This window comes from Melanaphis sacchari, unplaced genomic scaffold, assembly GCF_002803265.2.
Source record: "Melanaphis sacchari strain LSU unplaced genomic scaffold, SCAv2.0 Contig50_pilon_pilon, whole genome shotgun sequence".
In the NCBI taxonomy this organism is placed as follows: domain Eukaryota; kingdom Metazoa; phylum Arthropoda; class Insecta; order Hemiptera; family Aphididae; genus Melanaphis; species Melanaphis sacchari.
This window is the reverse complement of record NW_020271344.1, coordinates 2,559,651-2,579,911: the sequence shown is the minus strand read 5'-3', so window position 1 is coordinate 2,579,911 and position 20,261 is coordinate 2,559,651. Positions and strand designations below refer to the sequence as shown.

At 28.7% G+C, this 20,261-nt stretch overlaps 4 protein-coding genes across 7 annotated transcripts; 1 reads left to right on the top strand and 3 right to left on the bottom strand.

Annotated features, from left to right (window-relative positions):
* Positions 1 to 719: 719 nt before the first annotated feature.
* LOC112599329 (elongation factor 1-alpha) lies at positions 720 to 4,150 on the top strand. The gene is made up of 7 exons (XM_025346188.1): positions 720 to 869; positions 1,929 to 2,076; positions 2,137 to 2,484; positions 2,553 to 2,813; positions 2,874 to 3,149; positions 3,216 to 3,503; positions 3,580 to 4,150. The coding sequence occupies exons 2-7, from the start codon at positions 1,933 to 1,935 to the stop codon at positions 3,649 to 3,651; spliced, it is 1,389 nt and encodes a 462-aa protein (XP_025201973.1). The 5' UTR covers positions 720 to 869; positions 1,929 to 1,932; the 3' UTR covers positions 3,652 to 4,150.
* Positions 4,151 to 7,233: 3,083 nt separating this feature from the next.
* LOC112599328 (heat shock 70 kDa protein cognate 4-like) lies at positions 7,234 to 11,393 on the bottom strand. The gene is made up of 4 exons (XM_025346187.1): positions 11,279 to 11,393; positions 9,250 to 9,520; positions 9,038 to 9,186; positions 7,234 to 8,970 (listed from the first exon to the last, which is right to left on the bottom strand). The coding sequence occupies exons 2-4, from the start codon at positions 9,452 to 9,454 to the stop codon at positions 7,351 to 7,353; spliced, it is 1,974 nt and encodes a 657-aa protein (XP_025201972.1). The 5' UTR covers positions 9,455 to 9,520; positions 11,279 to 11,393; the 3' UTR covers positions 7,234 to 7,350.
* A 3,851-nt stretch (positions 11,394 to 15,244) lies between these two features.
* Positions 15,245 to 15,883, bottom strand: LOC112599408 (putative lipoyltransferase 2, mitochondrial). Its single transcript, XM_025346313.1, has one exon. It carries the CDS (start codon positions 15,881 to 15,883, stop codon positions 15,245 to 15,247), a length of 639 nt encoding a protein of 212 aa, XP_025202098.1.
* LOC112599384 (Werner Syndrome-like exonuclease) lies at positions 15,820 to 18,963 on the bottom strand. 4 transcript variants are annotated; one of them, XM_025346273.1, is made up of 8 exons: positions 18,667 to 18,963; positions 17,609 to 17,664; positions 16,936 to 17,030; positions 16,620 to 16,758; positions 16,458 to 16,543; positions 16,224 to 16,368; positions 16,057 to 16,158; positions 15,820 to 15,968 (listed from the first exon to the last, which is right to left on the bottom strand). In XM_025346273.1, the coding sequence occupies exons 2-8, from the start codon at positions 17,654 to 17,656 to the stop codon at positions 15,903 to 15,905; spliced, it is 681 nt and encodes a 226-aa protein (XP_025202058.1). In that variant the 5' UTR covers positions 17,657 to 17,664; positions 18,667 to 18,963; the 3' UTR covers positions 15,820 to 15,902. The 4 variants fall into 4 exon arrangements, with proteins under 4 accessions (XP_025202058.1, XP_025202057.1, XP_025202056.1 ...); XM_025346272.1 differs by having other exon boundaries at positions 18,671 to 18,963; XM_025346271.1 differs by having other exon boundaries at positions 17,609 to 17,746; positions 18,667 to 18,961.
* Between the last annotated feature and the right edge of the window lie 1,298 nt (positions 18,964 to 20,261).

Here is a 20,261-nt window from a genome sequence, read left to right as displayed (position 1 = left end):
TAAACGTAACTTTTTATTTTAATAGGTACTATATTTTATTAAATTAATTAGATGATTAATTAACAATATTGAATTATTTGTTTACGTATTTAATTTAACTAAATAAAAAATAAATAAAATAATTTCATGCTCATTTACATTTTAATGAAAATTAAATGAGAAAATAATAATTAATATAAACTACTATTGTCTTACATTATTCAATATTAAAAATAATAATTATAAATTTGCAATTTTTTCGTATTTTTTATTTTGAAAATCACAGTCACGTGTAAATCACGTAGTAAGTATGTACTATGTAGTATCTAAAAGTACAACATAGCCTAGGTATGTTCATTGTTCATATTTTCATAACACGATTCCAGAACCACGGTACGTGAGAACTAAGAATGTTTAAAGTATTTTGAAAACCATTTCACAACTACGTGTCTTTGGGTTGGCAACGGCTACAGTGCTAGTAACATTAAAGTACTGTTGTAAATTAATCTCAAAACCATTACCAGAAAATGAAACTTTTTAATTAAAAAAGGCTTAAAAGTCTTATCAAGCCAAAAGAAATTATATTTTTAAAAATTATAAATATTTAACGAAACGAAAACATTAATATTTTGGTTTTAAATGGTATTAAAAAAGCAAATCAGATTTATTTGTGTCGGTACCGGCGCGCCGGCCGCCATGTTTCTCGTTTGACCACCACCCCAGTCTGGTGCGCTTCGTGAGATCGCTCTCTTTCTGTGTCTGCTCTGCTATCGTCGTGTGTGCCGCTCGTCGATTGAACATTTTTCAACCGCCCGTATCGGCTTCATAGTCTTTTAGAGGATTTTCATCCGTTCGAATCTTAAATTTTGATTGCAAGTCAACTACAAACTGTAAGTAAAACCATTTAATTTCTTTTTTCCATTATGTTTTTACCTTTTTAATTCGGCCACGATTTAACCGTAATCCGCCGGCCGGAATGCCTTGCCGTTCTATCCGTACTCGTTGCATTATTTTCCTATTACGAAAAAGCTGTTCGGTCTCCTCATACATCTGTGTCTCATTCATTATCTAAAAAAATTAATATCAATTTTCGATTATTTTTGAGATATTTTGAAGAACTTGGAATATGGATCTTTGTTCTTCAAAGATTTCCGTGCTGCATTGATTCTGTACAATGCCGATCGTGTTTTTTGCTGTTTATCGTTTTCTTTGTATATTTTAATCGTAGAACTGGAGCTTTAACTACCCTTTTTAAATTTTGAGTTCATTAAGTGTCTTAATTTTGATGATTATGTTCATGGTAATTTTTTTTTTTTTTTGTATATGTGGCAATGTATTTGACTAGTTTCACACCTTATAAAGCGTTATTCATTTACCGTTATTGATTACGTGTCTACCGTCGCAAATTTGTTGATCATAAGTAACAAAAACCCCGTTAATAATTTTGTTTTCTAAAATATTGGTTTAAAATCCTGATGAAATTAAATATAGTTCGACTGCCGGCCATCGGTTGGTACCATTGTCATCATGACACATGTCTAGAGATAAATTGGTTAGAACACGATGCATTTTTGTTGAACAGCTTGATAATGCGTCATTTTTCGGTTCATTAACCTTAAGGCTTATTGCATTATTTGCATTTCAAAAGTTTTCCTCGTGAACTCGACTAAGTAACTGTCTACGTCATGTATGTACACGTGGAAATTTTATTTATTTTTTTTTATTCCGTTTTAATCTAGTTCCATCTACATAAGCAGTTTCCTACTTATTTAAGCCTTTTTTTGATTAATTAATATTTCTGATAAATTGATATTATTATCTTATTTATTTCATTTAAATTTGATCTTTCCTGTGGTGGTGTAGGCCTGTTTTTTGTTTTCCTTCCTTTTTTTTTCTCAATACTATTTATTTACATAGTTCTCTATAATTTGTATATTTTTAATTTTTAGAATCATGGGTAAAGAAAAGGTACATATTAACATTGTTGTCATTGGACACGTCGATTCCGGTAAATCAACAACAACCGGTCACTTGATCTACAAATGTGGTGGTATCGACAAGCGTACAATTGAAAAATTCGAGAAAGAAGCCCAAGAAGTAAGTATTTACAAAATATTCAAAATTGAATGAATAATAATTTTTAAATTATGATTTTAGATGGGTAAAGGTTCTTTCAAATACGCATGGGTATTGGACAAACTGAAGGCTGAACGTGAACGTGGTATCACTATTGATATTGCTTTATGGAAATTCGAAACTGCCAAATACTACGTCACAATCATTGACGCACCTGGACACAGAGATTTCATCAAGAACATGATCACTGGTACTTCCCAGGCTGATTGTGCTGTGCTTATTGTCGCTGCTGGTACTGGTGAATTTGAAGCTGGTATTTCTAAAAATGGACAAACCCGTGAGCACGCTCTATTGGCCTTCACTTTGGGTGTGAAACAATTGATTGTTGGTGTGAACAAGATGGACTCCACTGAACCACCATACAGCGAAGCAAGTTTTTAAATTTGTCAACTATAGTAATTTAACTACATTACTAATTTGTAAATTGTTATTTATAGGCTCGTTTCGAAGAAATTAAGAAAGAAGTCAGCAGTTACATCAAGAAAATTGGTTACAATCCAGCTGCTGTAGCTTTCGTTCCCATCTCTGGATGGAATGGAGACAACATGTTGGAAGTTTCCGACAAGATGTCATGGTTCAAAGGATGGAATATTGAACGCAAAGAAGGAAAGGCTGACGGTAAATGTCTTATTGAAGCTTTAGACGCTATCCTACCACCCAGTCGTCCAACTGACAAGGCTCTCCGTCTCCCACTCCAGGTATAATTAAATATCAATGTTTTTTATGATATGTAGTTTCTAATTTTAATTTATTTGTAGGACGTCTACAAAATTGGTGGTATTGGAACAGTCCCAGTTGGTCGTGTTGAAACTGGTCTTTTGAAACCCGGTATGGTTGTGGTCTTTGCACCTGCTAACATCACCACTGAAGTTAAGTCTGTAGAAATGCACCACGAAGCTTTGGTAGAAGCTGTCCCCGGAGACAACGTTGGTTTCAACGTAAAGAACGTTTCAGTTAAAGAATTGAGACGTGGTTTCGTTGCTGGAGACACTAAGAACAATCCACCCAAGGGTGCTGCTGATTTCACTGCCCAGGTACTTAATTTACATCTATAATTAGTATGATTTATGTCAAGTAATATTCCATTTCCTTATTTTCAGGTCATAGTATTGAACCACCCTGGTCAAATTTCCAATGGATACACTCCAGTGTTGGATTGCCACACAGCCCATATTGCTTGCAAATTCGCAGAAATCAAAGAGAAGTGTGACCGTCGTACTGGTAAAACTACTGAAGCTAATCCAAAGGCCATCAAATCTGGAGATGCTGCCATCATTACCTTGGTACCATCCAAGCCTTTGTGTGTTGAAGCTTTCTCAGAGTTCCCTCCCTTGGGACGTTTTGCTGTACGTGACATGAGGCAAACTGTTGCTGTTGGTGTCATCAAGGTAAATTAAGCTTAATTACATTATTTTTATTGTATATTGTGCATTTTGTAATATTTTTTTTTCTAAAAACTTCCAGAGTGTTAACTTCAAAGATCCGTCTGCCGGCAAAGTAACAAAGGCCGCTGAAAAGGCCCAAAAGAAGAAATGAATAGGCGTAGCAGTAGCGCACACACGTCCTTCAGTTAGGTCAAACGAAAGTTGGCATAGGTGTCAGATACCATCCCAACTTCTAATACTATCCAAATGGCTGTTACAACCTTGTTTTCATCGTAAAGAATTCCGCAGGAAAAAATCGTGTTGTGCTACTCAATATCATGATAACTTTGTTTTTTATTTTTTATTTTCAAGAATTTTTAAATTTTGTTTTAGTTATGTTTAACTGAGTGATAGGGATGACATAATTATAAAAATATTTTTTTTTAGTTAATGTATTTATGATGCATTATAATTTAAAAAATATTTTTTATAAACTTAGTTTATATAATTTGTATCTTTTACATTTATTTTTTTTAACATGATTTTAATTACTGCATCTATGACTACAATCCATTTGGCCCAACTGAAAGCATAGCCGCCGTCTATACCTTGTGTTTACATTTGTCTAAAAACATCAACAAATAAAACACTTCAAAACTATTTTCTTTCCATTTATTAATTGTTTTTATTTATTATTTTTTTGGATTCCTGCCTTGTTCCTGTTATTATATCTGTAAGTTGAATTTCAGAATGGATGTTTTGTGCAATATGTACAGAAAATATTGAAATTTATCATTAGATGTACACATTGCCTTTACTGATTGTATTTGGATAAAATAACCAATACAGGTATTAATAATGATCAATAGAAATAGAATTGCACGTGTCAAATCTAATACTTAAATATTATATTAATCATTTAAATTTTTTATACTTCAATAAGCTTATTTGGTCAGAAATTTAAATGCACTATGTGAAAATACAGTACGGTATGTGTATAGTGAAACTTTCGTAAACACTAAATTCCATTACTTTGTTTTTATTAATGCCTCTCGTGATATTGCCCTATGATATTTTATAATGCCTAATTGCGAACTGCTGGCTGTAGTGTACACCTTTAGTTGGCTTGATACTTAATTGTCAAAAGCATCCATAAATGGTTTCGTTTCAATAATTGTATTCACAACCTGTGTTATAGGTGTTCTGTACCTCCAATTATTGTAATTCATTCTATTAATGTAATGTTTATAATATATACCAATCAGAATTAATTACCTACGATACCAACCTTTGCAAAAGTGATGTTTCTCAAAATTTTATTAAATACCAGGTACTGCATTATTTTCATGACTATTGATTAGTTATAACATTCTTTTAAATGCAGTGTAAAATTCTGGGTGAATTAAATGTTCATTGACAATTATCATTAACTGATCCACTATTTTAGTGTTTTGAAGAATTTTTTTTAAATGCCAGAATGAATTAATACATAATTAACAATTACAGTATTTAAAGTGTTATTTAATGTTGAGTTTATTCATTAATATACTATATATATTTATACGATAGATAACATGTTCCAATGATAGTAAGTATAGTTTATCCAAAAACATCCAGCTTTGAAAGTCGCTAAGAATATTATTTAAAGAATGACATTTAGGCTATTTATAATGTTAAATTTCGTTTTTGCCAATTACTTTATAATTATTTTAATTACAATATTATTTATTAGCGGGTAGTTAACGTACAGTTGCTATTGAACAAAATTGGTAATGATTAATGAATAATAATCACTCACTGATTTGCAATGCAAAATAACTTGTCCATTTTGTAGTATATACTGAATATTCACATTAAGTAAGTGATGAAAAGATCTTCCAGTTGTTTTAGAGTACAGTGTGTATTATTCGATAACTTGTAGATGTTATGAATACTTATGCAAAATATTGTTTAAAAATGCTCATAACTCATTTAAAAATTTAAAAGTCTTAAAAAACCAACAAGAGAACACCAATACCGATGGTATTCTTATCTTTGAGGTTAAACATAACTAAATTTACTTTAATATTGTAGCTACAAAAATTTGCCATATACATTTGTAAGACGGAGACAACACATAAGAGTGGCAACCAAAATGTAGAAAACCAACTTAGAGGTCGTTCGATTTTTGCCACGTAAAGTGTATTATAACCATAACCATCAATGGCTGAAGTATAAAAACCTAATGACATTAATTTATGCTATTTTATATAAAAAAATAAAAATATATTATAATACATACGTGGTTCAAAGTAATTGAAACAAAAACCACTTACCTAAGGTTTATTTATTTACTTTGACAAGACTAGATTTTTGGTACCTATACATTTTGTAAATTAATTTTACTTTACCATCAATAATTACAATAAATGTTCATATAATAATAACTATAAGATCGAATTTTTATAATTCAATGAGTACTGATCTACATACTTAACCATTAACAATCCAAGACTAAATTAATATTCATAATAATATATTACAAAATGCAATTGTTTTTATCAATAATAGGTGCATTATATATCATATACTATGTATTATAATATTAAAGACGTATAGATAATTTATTTAATTATGTTAATCCTTGCTGCATGTTTATTTTCACACCATTTTCATAAGAATGTAATACTACTACACAATTTTTTATTTTTTTGTTTTTACGCTGTAACGCCAATTTTTATCCATTACAGTGTATCAGCGTAATGAGATTTGGGTGTAAACATAGAAATTAAAATTTTAAGTTCACACGAACTGATCGAATACAACCACTTTAAGACTGACGGCCAAACAAAAGTTGTGTGTAATTTGTTTTATTTGTTTAGTTTATTTTATTGTCATAAAATATACGATACTAGATTACTATTAAACAGATAACTGGTTATACTAATAGTTCTCTGGTGGATTAGTTGGTTATTACTTATTACATTAATAAATTTATTTTTGGTTTCACGGTAATAGTAATTGTTTGATAACTGTTGAGCGCACCCGTTGGAGCCGCCATTAGATGCCACTCAAGTACGCGTATGAACGTTTTAAAAACTCAATACTATAAAAATTAAAATTTGCTATGGCAATTTTACAACTTCTTATAATTTTGACTAAATTAAAATTAGTTAACTTTGTTTGATTTTGATTCTAGAAAGAAATTAAAAATTAAAAGAAAATTGTACATTTTTCGCTTTACAATTTTAATTATGATTTGACAAATTCATATTATAAGTTTTTAATTATAGCTCATGATAATGTGATTAAATTTTTAATAAGTATTCCGTACTATCTATAGAACATTTTCTGTTGAGTTCAATTCTTTTTTCAAAATCAAAATCGGAAAATGTAAACAAACTTTAACTTTATAAAAATATAAAGTCTTTTTAATTAAAATTGATAGTAGAGGTCTCTTTATTGTTTTAAAATGTCCACATACGACATACCATATTAATGTTTATTAGTCAGCCTAACAGTTAGGACTTGCAAATTATTTTAATTTTTTGCAGCTCACCTTTAAATATACATAATTAGTAAAAATATATATGCATACTCAACAGTATAAAACTGTTCATTTTTTAGAAAAAACACTTAACATAATTTCACAAGACCAATTTAAGATTTCAACTTTTTAAATGCTAATTATCATGATTTATTTGCATTATTGAAAATGTTTACTAAATTGATAAGTAAATAGCCAAGAGGGAATTTTTATTCAATAAAAGCATGGTTTAAGGTAAAAAAAAATTGTATTTATTTGTTTATAACAAAAAAGGATAAATGACTGTAGTTTCTCAAGAAGCAATACATATTATTTAATATAGGAATGTGCTTAATTTTAAATTAATTAATCAACTTCTTCAATAGTTGGGCCAGCACCTGCACCAGCAGCTCCAGCACCATCACCGCCAGGGAAGCCTCCTGGCATACCACCAGGGAAACCTCCGGGCATGCCACCAGGCATACCAGCACCACCACCAGCACCGGCATATAATTTAGTGATAATTGGGTTGCAAATGGCTTCCAATTCTTTTTGTTTGTGTTCATATTCTTCCTTTTCAGCCAGTTGGTTAGCATCCAACCACTTGATAGTATCATTGACTTTATCCAAAATTGTGGTTTTGTCAGTTTCTGGGATCTTGTCCTTAATTTTTTCATCTTCCATTGTGCTCTTCATGTTGAAACAGTAAGATTCCAAACCATTCTTAGCAGCAATGATATTCTTTTGTTGTTCATCTTCATTTTTGTATTTTTCAGCGTCATTAACCATGCGCTCGATATCTTCCTTGCTCAAACGTCCTTTATCATTGGTAATGGTGATCTTATTTTCTTTGTTGGTAGACTTCTCAATAGCACTGACGTTCAAAATACCATTAGCATCAATGTCAAAGGTGACTTCGATCTGGGGGACTCCACGTGGTGCTGGGGGAATAGCAGTCAACTCGAATTTGCCCAATAAGTTGTTGTCTTTGGTCATGGCACGTTCTCCTTCATAAACTTGGATCAAGACTCCAGGTTGGTTGTCAGAGTAAGTGGTGAAAGTTTGTGTCTGTTTAGTGGGGATGGTTGTGTTACGCTTGATAAGAGCAGTCATCACACCACCAGCGGTTTCAATACCCAATGACAGAGGAGTGACGTCCAACAACAGCAAGTCCTGGACTTCTTCAGATTTGTCTCCGTGCAAGATGGCAGCTTGTACTGCAGCACCATAGGCAACAGCTTCATCGGGGTTGATGGACTTGTTTAATTCTTTGCCGTTGAAGAAGTCTTGTAACAATTTCTGTACTTTGGGGATACGGGTAGAACCTCCGACCAATACGATGTCGTTAATGGCAGATTTGTCCATCTTGGCGTCGCGCAGAGATTTCTCTACCGGTTCCATGGTGCTACGGAAAAGATCGGCGTTCAATTCCTCAAAACGGGCACGAGTGATGGATGTGTAAAAGTCGACTCCTTCAAACAATGAATCGATTTCAATGCTTGCTTGAGTAGACGAGGAAAGGGTACGCTTAGCGCGTTCACAGGCAGTCCTCAAACGTCTCAGCGCTCTTTTGTTGGTGGTCACGTCTTTTTTGTACTTGCGTTTGAACTCTTGTACAAAGTGATTGACCATTCTGTTATCGAAATCTTCACCTCCCAAATGAGTGTCTCCGGCAGTCGACTTGACTTCAAATATTCCATCTTCAATGGTCAAGATTGATACATCAAAAGTACCACCACCCAAATCGAAGATCAACACGTTACGTTCTCCAGATGTTTTCTTGTCAAGACCGTATGCAATGGCAGCGGCTGTAGGCTCATTGATGATACGCATTACGTTCAAACCGGCAATGGTACCAGAATCTTTGGTGGCTTGACGTTGAGAATCATTGAAATAGGCAGGTACAGTGATAACAGCGTTAGTTACTGTTTTTCCTAAATAGGCTTCGGCGGTTTCTTTCATCTTGGTCAAAACCATAGACGAAACCTCATACATAATTAAAAAAAAATTAACATTTAATAATTTACATCTTTTAATCAAATATAATATTTACCTCTTCTGGGGAGAAGACTTTGTTTTCTCCTTTGTAAGAAATTCTGATTTTAGGTTTACCACCATCACTGATTACTTCAAAAGGCCAATGTTTCATATCAGCTTGTACAGTAGAATCTTCAAAACGTCTACCAATCAATCGCTTGGCGTCTGTAATATTAAAATATTAATACATTAAAATATCCATAAAAATACTAGCAGCCTTATATTTACCAAAGATTGTGTTGTTGGGGTTCATGGCGACCTGGTTTTTGGCAGCGTCACCAATGAGACGTTCTGTGTCAGTGAAACCGACATAACTTGGTGTAGTACGGTTTCCTTGATCATTGGCAATGATTTCTACTTTGCCGTGTTGGAAAACACCTACACACGAGTAGGTTGTACCCAAATCAATACCAACAGCAGGAGTTTTGGCCATTTTTCTTGATATGGATAGTTTTTCTTATGGATATAGGAATAGATTAACTTTGTTGATTGACTCGTTCTAAAATAAATTTAGTTGGGTATTAGTGAACAGTCGACAGTTTTTTGTCATTTGATGATTATCCAAAATCAATTTACCAAGGATTTAGCATGAGGTTTTTATAAAATATATTAATATTTCTAACACTAATATACAATTTTAAAATTGAGCCAAGGAGATTTTAATTTGTTGTTGCTTAAATAATTGAACTATTTATTTTTTTTTTTAGAAAAATGACGTGTAATACATTACACAATAGATTAACTGAATCTTAAATTAATAGTATATATTAACTTTTGATGATTCTATACTAATAGATTATTATTAATCATCTAAAATTATTTTGTTATATTTACATATTTTAAATACCAATATTAGTGATTATTAAAAGATAAGTGTATAATGGTTATTGAAACCAATCTTAAACAAATTTTTGGAATATAAATAATTATACTATATTTTTAAAACAATTTATTTTTTGTGACGAGTATGTGTTCAACATATCATGTTTCTTTAAAAGAGATTTAAACTTCATGATATACCCAATGTTATTATTTCTACTCAAATGGAAGGTAAAACACATGTAACATCAAGTATATTACCAACTAGTAGATTAAATAATGTTGAAGTTATTTAAATTGTCAATACAGTTAAACAGTGATATGATAAACACAAGACAATTAAGGTCCAAACTACAAATGCATTTATTATTAATCTATTAATGACTTGTGAAGAATAGTTGTTTCAAATTAATGATTCATACATTCAATCATTCATTAATGAATATTTTTTTAATAATTAAATATGGATATTAACTTTCATTTTTCTCAAATAATTTTTTTATTAATAAGCTAGTCATAATTCATGACACTTGACTTCTAAGTTATGACTAAAGAATAATTATTTATAAACTTTTAAATATATATACTTATATTGAAGTTTATTATGTAACAATAATATTAAAGACATAACTAACTATACATCTATACCAGATAACATATTTTGTTTTTTTTGTTTTTATTTATCAATAAAAACATTCTAAACCATTCTCGTCATTTTTTATTTTTTTTAAATTAATGTATTACAGCGTATTATTAAGGAGCTGTAAACTTAATTATAAAATTGACTACAATTAATTTTGTATAGGTACATGTTTTGACGCATTTAAAAAAAAATCGATAATTGAACTAAAAGAATTAAATTATTATACAATTTTAAATATTACGCCCTTAGAATAGGATGTACTCAATTTATAAAGATACTCTTGAAATAAATTCTTGAATTGTATGAAAACATACAATATAATATTACAATACAAGACGTGAAACCTATTGGGTTTTTTTGAATATTAAAATAGATATCTAAGATACCAATAATCGTTTATAATCAATATAATCTGAATAGGTATTAGATGAATAGAATTCAATATGGATGCCATAACGGTTACTGGTTAGTGACCTAGTATGGCCAGCGGAAGCAAAACCATACAAAAAAGAAAAATTAACTTATCAAAAACTGGCATAACTCGATAGAACTATAGTTGCGATGGCACGACCATTAATACTTGCCACTACCGGAAATTGAGATTAACGGTTCAGGCTACCGGTAAAAAGTAAAAACGCGGGTTTTAGTTACAGGACAAAGAGAAGCCCACGGAAAATCGAAATCATTATAATGGTTACGTCTTACGTATTAAGACGAAGGATGGGGACAATAAACTAATGACATATTTTGCTAGATTTCAAGCAAAAGTTATTTGTATAAATGTAAAAACCTTACCAAGTAGCTGAGGAACAGAACAGCGAACTCGGCGAGCGTAGATAGAAAAATGATTGGTCTCAACGTCTCAAGCTAGAAGTTGCAAACGAGAAGCCAGTAGAGTAGACTATTAGACTGAATTGATTTCACTGTAGTCGGCAGCGGCGGCGCGTACAACGAAAATACGGAATATTCGAGAACCCATGCAACTCACCCCTGGATCATCGTTCCGATTGGTGGGTTTATGGTTGGCGGGTGAGTTTCCCCCTCTACAATAGTAATTTCGAGAACTTTCTAGAAAATGTGTTTTTGACGGTGTCATTGTTATTATCATTATTATTTTTGTTCATGGAATAAAAACGATCAACGCGGCATCTTCAAAAAGAAACAAAAGATGAAAAGACAAAGCCACAATGTTGTCTTGTGGAGGGCTGAGGCTAAGCAGTGGCCAGTGCTCACTTGTCAGTTGTCACTGTTCGTTACTTATTGGTCATCTTTGTATCATTATATTTATATTTAAAATTTATGTATGCATAACAAAATATAACGTAATATTTATGTGAAATTGTGGCCACGAAGTCCTAACCTAACCAGCCTATTATACCAGAGTTAATTTTTTCAAATTAAATTATTTATTTCAAAATGATATTTTTATGAACATAATTTAACATAACTTGTTTAATGTAATTATTATTATTATTTTTTTTTTTTGGGGAGCAATTATAATGCATATTTTTTCATGAAATTACTTCCTAAGAAACTATTTGTGAAGGATTATATATTATATAGTTTACATTAGATTTACCTAAATTTTAATTACACTCTCCCAGACACGGTATCCTACAAATATGGACAGTACCATTTTAGAGTATTTAGTATTCACAGAAAGTAATCAAAGAATTGTAATTAATAATAAAGTATGCAACAATATCAACGAACTGGATATCATTTTACATTACGGTAAAAATAAAAAAATATCAGTTGTATACTAAACGATACTGAAATTTATATTAAAAGTATTAAAACAGTTATAAAATAAATTTTTTTGAATTGTTATCATATATTGAATTGGTAAAATATTACTATATTATCCTGTTTCATAGGGAATGAGAAGTATAAGTATTCATAATATCTCAATAAAAGTATGACGTCTGGTTTAGCCAATATGTATGTTAAAGCAGTGACGTAAATAAGGTGTTGATGAGAATATGTGACACATCCTTTAAAGTTTTTTCTGTTAAAATTTTAATAAAAAAAATTGATAAAGAGTGATAGACATTTTACATTGATTACAATACTATTGTTGAGAACTTGAGGTAGGCAATAACAATTCAAATGTAATATATTTTCAGAACAAAGAAAAAGTATGTAAGTTTAATTGTATTATAGTGAATTAGTGAATTTGTAATGCAAGTATAGGGTTGCCATATTTGGCTAGGGTCTCAATTGAAACGTACTAGGAATTACAAGATCGAGTGTATAAAAATACTCAATTTTAAAATAAAAATTGGAGTTCTTTATTTTAAATAAATTATTTGTTTATACCTACATTATGTTTATATACAAAGAAAATATTTTTAATTTATTGCAGAAGTACCTAAATGGCCATATTTTTCAGAAGATTTTGCTTTTTTCAAGTTCTTTTTCCCTTTAATATACTGATAGAACTCTGCGCAAGTCATGTAATAATTAACGGCTATGATTGATGATTCATTCATATTTGTATGCAATAAAGCGAAATATGCCATACATAGTTTTAATCTGGACGTTTTGGTCTTTTGTTGGAATAGAGAGCTCAATATCGTTGACAGTCCCGAAATATCGGGTTGGATGGCAGTTTGGCAACCCTATGCATGATTAGTGTATACTGTATAGTTATCGACGCAGCTGATATTGCCTCGAACCCTATTGTATACCTACTCATATTTCCTATTCTTGAAATAAGGCAATCCGGTATTCGATACCCAACTGTTATTGCTACTCGCTAATACACACGTAGGTATAATTGCACAATTGTACAAATTTTCTATAATAGGTACCTATTTATTGAAAGAAAGTAATTTCTTTCAAAATAGTATTTATAATACTTAATCTTGTGTATGTCAAGCCTAGCCATTGGCAATTTAGCGTCTTCTAAATTTTTTTATTTATAGTACTTTTAATTTTAGTGATTTAGAAAATGCCAATTGTTTTACTGTTTTAGTACCTATTTAATGTAATAAGTTGTCATTGGAAAATTTGAAAAAATATATATTAATTTACACATACAATCATACCTACTGTAAATTATTGTGTTATTCAAACGTTCTGTTATAAAATGAAAAAAAAAGAAAACTTAGTACCTACCTAATTTAAATCATTTTCACTTTTCAGGATAAGTTAAATGAGTCAACTTAGTTGACTGTTTATAAATATTAAAGTAACCCTAAATAGACTGAACCTGAGATTGTATAATTGATAATATTTCTAAAAGACCTAGAAAATTGAATCTAGTGTCATAAAGTTAATTAGTAGGTACCGATTTCATACTTATTGTATAATCGAATATCAAATATTTTTATAATAATTATTAATATAATTTTATATTAACTTCTATTTCATAATCAACTTTTATATTAAAAATCTGTTGTCCTTTTTTAAAAATAGTATAACTGTAGAGGTTTATAGATTTGTAATAAAATGTACAACTTCTTTCCCTTGCAAATTTCTAATTTTGCTTCTGTTTTGAAAGCTTGAACTTCATAGAAATTGTATATTGAACGGCACATCGAAAATACTATGTTAAGTAACGTTAATTTTAAGGGGCAGAAATAATTATCAAATTTTAAAGTATTTAATAAATTATAATTGTATTTTGCTTATTATTTTGTTTTATATTATTTATTAATTATACAAACAAATAATAGTAATAAAATATAATAATATGCAATACAAAATAATTTTTTTTTTTTATTATTCAAAAGATTTGAAATTTAAAATGTTTGATTACTAATTCATATTTACTATTACAATAATTATATCTATAAAGTATAATAATTTATAATTAATTAAAACTCGTCAATTTACAAATTAGGCATTTTAAATTGTTTTAAAATCAAAATCATTATTAACGATATAAGATTTGTAAATTAATGATTATTCAGTGGTCATCTTGGGATAGATAATCAAAGTTTAACAAACATATAAAAAAATGTATTTGTATAATAAATTAAAACAAAATTGGTAGAGAAACAGACGCCCACAATCAAATGCAATTAAGAAGCAAAACAAATTTAAATAAAAATATATAGGTAGTACAAATTGGAGTCAACAGCCTAATCTGCAGGTTCTTGAATTCAAAAATAAAATATTAATTTTGAATACTTAGTTAAATAATAAATGATTATTTGAGGTCATTTGGAATAGATGATAAAAAATTGAAAAACAGATGGTGCTAAACATCTTTATTCTACTAAGATTTTTATCATATAATTTTTACCTGAAGCCTAACTGAAACAAACAATTCATTAAAATTGTATTCAATGAAGTTGAATTATTTTACTATAATAATTGTAAGTAGATTACTTCACTTGAAAAAAAAATTGTTCTATCTTTACCCATTTTATAATTCATACACATATTGGAGGCAATTTATTAAACAGGCTTTGCTAATAATTTATGTTTAATTGGTTTAAATTATTTTAATAATAATTATTAATTTCCTTAACAATTTTATAAAATAAGTTCTCAAATTTCTTTGATAATTATTATTTTATTTATTAATAATACTAGACAATGAATAACAAATTGTAATATTGAATATAATATTTTTTTTATAGGAAATTTATAAATTAACAACAAAAATAATAACTTTGTTAGTTTTCTACATACTAAATATAACTAATATAAGATACAAACAAATGATAAAAATAAATAAATAGTTTTACAAAAAATATCTAAATGTTTTCACATTATCCTAGTATTCTATTAACTTATTATAACATTGAATTAATTTATTTTATCAATTTCAGTGTTTACAATGTCACATGAAAATGATTTACAAAAATGTTGTAAAAAATATGGCAACACATCATTAACAGAAATGTTCTTTTCAAAAATTGTACTGAGAGAAGTAACTCCCTTACCTTGTAGGCCACAAGGCACAATATGCTTAAACCAAGATAAGTCAGTATTACAATTCAAAGCAAGGCCATGTGTAGTAACATATCGACTACATCTAACACCTATTGCACAGATTTTATGATTATCAATCCAAACTCCAGTATCGGACGTAGTTGTTGCATTAAGTCCATAAGTCTCATTACAAAGATTTTTAATAGTTGTTTCTAAATTTGTAACATACCACCGAATACTAGGATTAAATTTTTTTAAATTTAAAATTGGATAAGCAATCAGTTGTCCAGGACCATGAAAAGTGATTAGACCGCCTCGGTTAGTACGTTTGAATTCTGCACCTAGTTTAATTAAATTGTCCTCTAAATGTGAATTGTAATCTTTTTGTCTAATGCCTATTGTATAAACAGGTTCGTGTTCTACAATAATGAGATAACCACAATTATTAATGGTTGTTGTTTTTAAAGATTCTGATAAATGGTTTTGTAATTTAAGACACGAATCATAACTCATTTTCCCTAATTTTAATAGTTTAATTAATCTGGAGTTCATCTTCTTTATCAAATCTTCTTAGATGTTCATACAATATTAAAGAAATCTAAAATAATAAAGAATATTAATGAAACAACTGATTATGTTGAAATTGTCCATACAAAATTGTTTTATTTATATTTAATTACACTTACAAAGGCATCAGTTGCTGCATACATACATTGATTTTGATCTAAATTTATGTTGTCCCAATTGCTCATACGAATATTTACGTCTTTATTCACATCTTTTTTAAGCTATCAAAAATAAATATTTATACATGATTATTTGTCTTAGATAATGCGTACGTTAACAAACTTACTAATCGTTTAACCAAATTGGCCATACTCCATTTAATAGATGAATCAAAATACAAAACTTGGTTGGTATAAGTACCTAAATCAATAATACGATTTACAGCACCACTAACATCAATGTTGAAATCTCTTCCAAGCTTTAAAAAATCACTATAAACAAAAAGTATAGAGTGTAATTAAATATAAGTTAAAGTATTATTAAATATAATTTATTTAAGTTAATTTGAGAAAAAAATTACTTTTTAATACATACACCAGACCATCTAACTCTTGGATGATTAATGAGGTTTACAAATATTGATGGAAGTTTAATGATATGATATACCTATGTTATACAAATTTAAATAACTAGCATTATAAGGCAGCAGGCATCAAGTGAAAAATAATTTTAAGACACATACATGGAATAAATAACATGTGGAATGGTCAGTGCAAATTTGTATAAGAGCAGTTTTTTTTGATTTTCGGTCAAAAGTTACTGGCCATTCCATATCAAAACCATATACAACTTCATTTATCTTGCTAGATTCAATCTTGGTCCTAAACGCATAAAAAGGATAGAATGTTGTAACTTGATAAAACAATATTTTATAAATATTGTAACTCAATGAATCGTATAGAGTTGAATAAATTAATTTAAAGGTAATGTGTTGAAAACATTTTTTAAGTGTATATTGAATATACGATACAATGAGTAGTAAAACACACTAAACTTACAAAATTTCCTCTGCGTATGATGCTAAAATATTTGAATATATGCACTGTTTAATTTGTCCTTTAAACTGAATAAACTCTTTTGTTTTATTTATAACCTAATAATAATAAACAAAGTAAAATGTTCTAAATGCACAGTAAATTTAATTTAGATCAAATATTTATTTGAAGGTAAAAAGAAAGATAAGTATCTGAAGTTTATACAGGCCAGACTGGGTCAAAAATTTCTCCCGGGAAAATAAAAAAATCAGTCTATTTAACCACTTAGGAAAACCTATAAAAACAACCTTAAAAAAAGCATATACTTTCATATGAAATTATATATTATTTTGAGAATTTGAACACTTAAAATTATTATTAAAAATTAAAAAAATTAAATTTTGATTAGTACAAAGAAATGCTATAAATTTTATTTAAAATGCATATGTTTAGAATCCAGAACCAGAATACATATCAAATAATTTGTTAAGGTTTGAACTCTTTTGCAAAATTGTGTCGTTTATGCATTAACCGATAAACCTAAAAAAAAAAAATCCTTATGAGTACAAGCAACCCACTGGAAAACTCCCAGTATCCTGCCTACCCAGTCCGGCCCTGAGTCTACATATAATTTAAAATAAATTGGGAACATGATAAAAATAGAAGTAATTGAAGGTCTGATATACAGTTTTCTTACTGGTTTTTCTGTCATCCACGGTGGAAGATACCGCTCATAGTTTGCCATAATTCAACCTTCAATAATCCAGATCAATGATAAGTGGTGATTATTACTAATACTTATATCTATAATTATTTTGTTCATAATCATATTAGCCTGAAATAATATTATTTTATGTATTTTAGTACCTATATATAATTAAAGAAAAGTATTATTTATTAAAGATTTATATATTTATTTATTTATTTCAACTGTTTGTACTGAAGTATTAAATGATGGTCAAAGGAAATCAACAATATATATTTAAAGACTATTATGACAATTATGATGATAAAATGAAGTTTATTTTAATATTTATATTTTACATAATCGTTTTGAATATAAATAATAATTATTGTTAAATAAGTAAAAATAATAGGTACTACTGTATCAATAATATGGTAATAAGTACTATATAGATGTTATTAATTAAGATAAAATCTTAGATTTAAGTATTATCTTAAATTGTGGGTATGTCACATATATAATAAACATTGAATAATATATAAAAAATATTTACACATGTATGGACTTGGTAAAAATTAACACTGTTGATTTTTTTAGTTGTTGGGTTGTTTAAATGCGTAGTGAGTTTTATCACCATATATTATTATTTATATTTTATTAATTAGTCGATTTCTGTGCGCAGTAATGAACTTAATTTCAATTATTTATATGATATAATATACTATAATACTATAATTTTTACAATTCAACAATTTTTCGAAAAAATCGTAAAATTATTTAAATGCTTCGCTGAAAAACTATAACATTTAAATATATTTCCCCATTTCTTATCACTACAAACAAAAAATAAAAATTGGGAGACTTAGGGACACTCGGGGAATTAATTGGTATAACTCAAATAAAAAAAAAAAAAATCGTTAAATAGCTCTATAGTGTTTTCAGAAACTTGGTACATAAAAAGACCTATTCTTTTATATTAAATAACAAATAATATACTTTTTAAGACTATGGAATTATTAATAAATACAAATTTAAAACAACCTATTATTTATTATTAATTTTATTCTTACCTACCCTGTTGGTCTGTTACCAGTTGCTCCAAAGTCTGTCGTATATTTTGTAATTAGAGCTCATAATTAAGATCACAATTCACAATTCACATTACAGATTTCGTGATCTGAGTGATCTGAGATCTGAGTATCAGACTATCAGAGTCATTCGGACTTTAGACTTTCAGTGGCCCTTTTGTATGTTATCTAATATCTACGTTTGTAACGTATATAATGTGCCGGTTTATGGAAAGGGTTATCAATTTTTTCCCGCTTTTTTTTTAGGTTATTTTGTTTTAGTCTGTACTTACTGATCTGTAGCTGTCGTGTTAATTTTTATTTTATAAAATTAAAAATTTTCTTTTGACTTTGAAAGTGCACAGGTATTATACATATTAGTATATTCTATTAATACGTAGTCGTTCGTAACTTATAGGTTCTCTCGGTCGGTTATGCCCGAATCGACTTGTTTTTTGTTCTGTTTTGGAATTTGATACCTTAAACCTTTAATTGATTTTATTAATTTGATTAGCAGGCAGCTGGCACGGACACACGGTTTCAGTAAATCGGTTTGACGGTTTCAGTCTCAATATTCTGCTTCAAAGTTGATAACAAAAACACTGTCAGATCGAGTTAAAAACGTGAAACAGTAATAGTATGTATTAAATTGTATCTAATTTTGTATTTGATTATATAAATTAATCTTATGCCTACATTTTGTATATACATTTAAATAACGAAAATATTATTGTAATTTGCTTAAATAATAATAACAGTTACTACAATTTGTGTTATTGAACTATAGGTTTCACTATTAAACTACAATATATATATGTTATCATTTATAAAGTATAAATTAAATTTATTTATTTATTTTCATTTAGTTAGGTGTACAGTTTAATTATATTTTATAGACTACCTGTTATAAAAAAAATCATCCTTGATTATTCATTTTATTATGTGGGTTAAGTATATTTGTGAAATAAAGGCAGGTAATAATGGTTTATGCTAAATAGTTAAATAAGTAGATTTAATAAATAAGCTTTCAATAATGAAATAATTTCAAGTCTTATAAATATTAAAAGATAGGACTATAAAAGACGTGTAACTATTATTTGCTTCTTCCATTTTAAATAACATAGCATTATAAGTTAAACCTAACTATGTAACATGTTATAATTTTATAATGCTCGTAACTCTTTTAAAATGTAAAAGGGTATCAATAAAAGTCTGAGATGTCTACAATTATATTCTTACCTTTACATTTGGTAAATTTACTGTAATATTAAGGTTAACAACATAAAATGTGTTCTACTGAACACAAATTCGCTATTTCATACATTTGTAAGACGGAATGAACACACATGTGTTTTTTTTTTGTTTTGCCTATAACTTATATCATGCCTGTTCAAAATGTATTCCATAAAACTCTCCCTACTTTTGATATTCACGTTCTATACCAACTTGGAAATCTGATAAACTAATTTAAACAAAACTTAATACGCAAAATATAGGTTGTATCAGTACTAAACTTTTTGAAAGTTAATTAAGTGATTTAATCTTGTTATTTAAGCATAAAAAACATAAAAATTAATTAAAATTCTCAGATAATACTT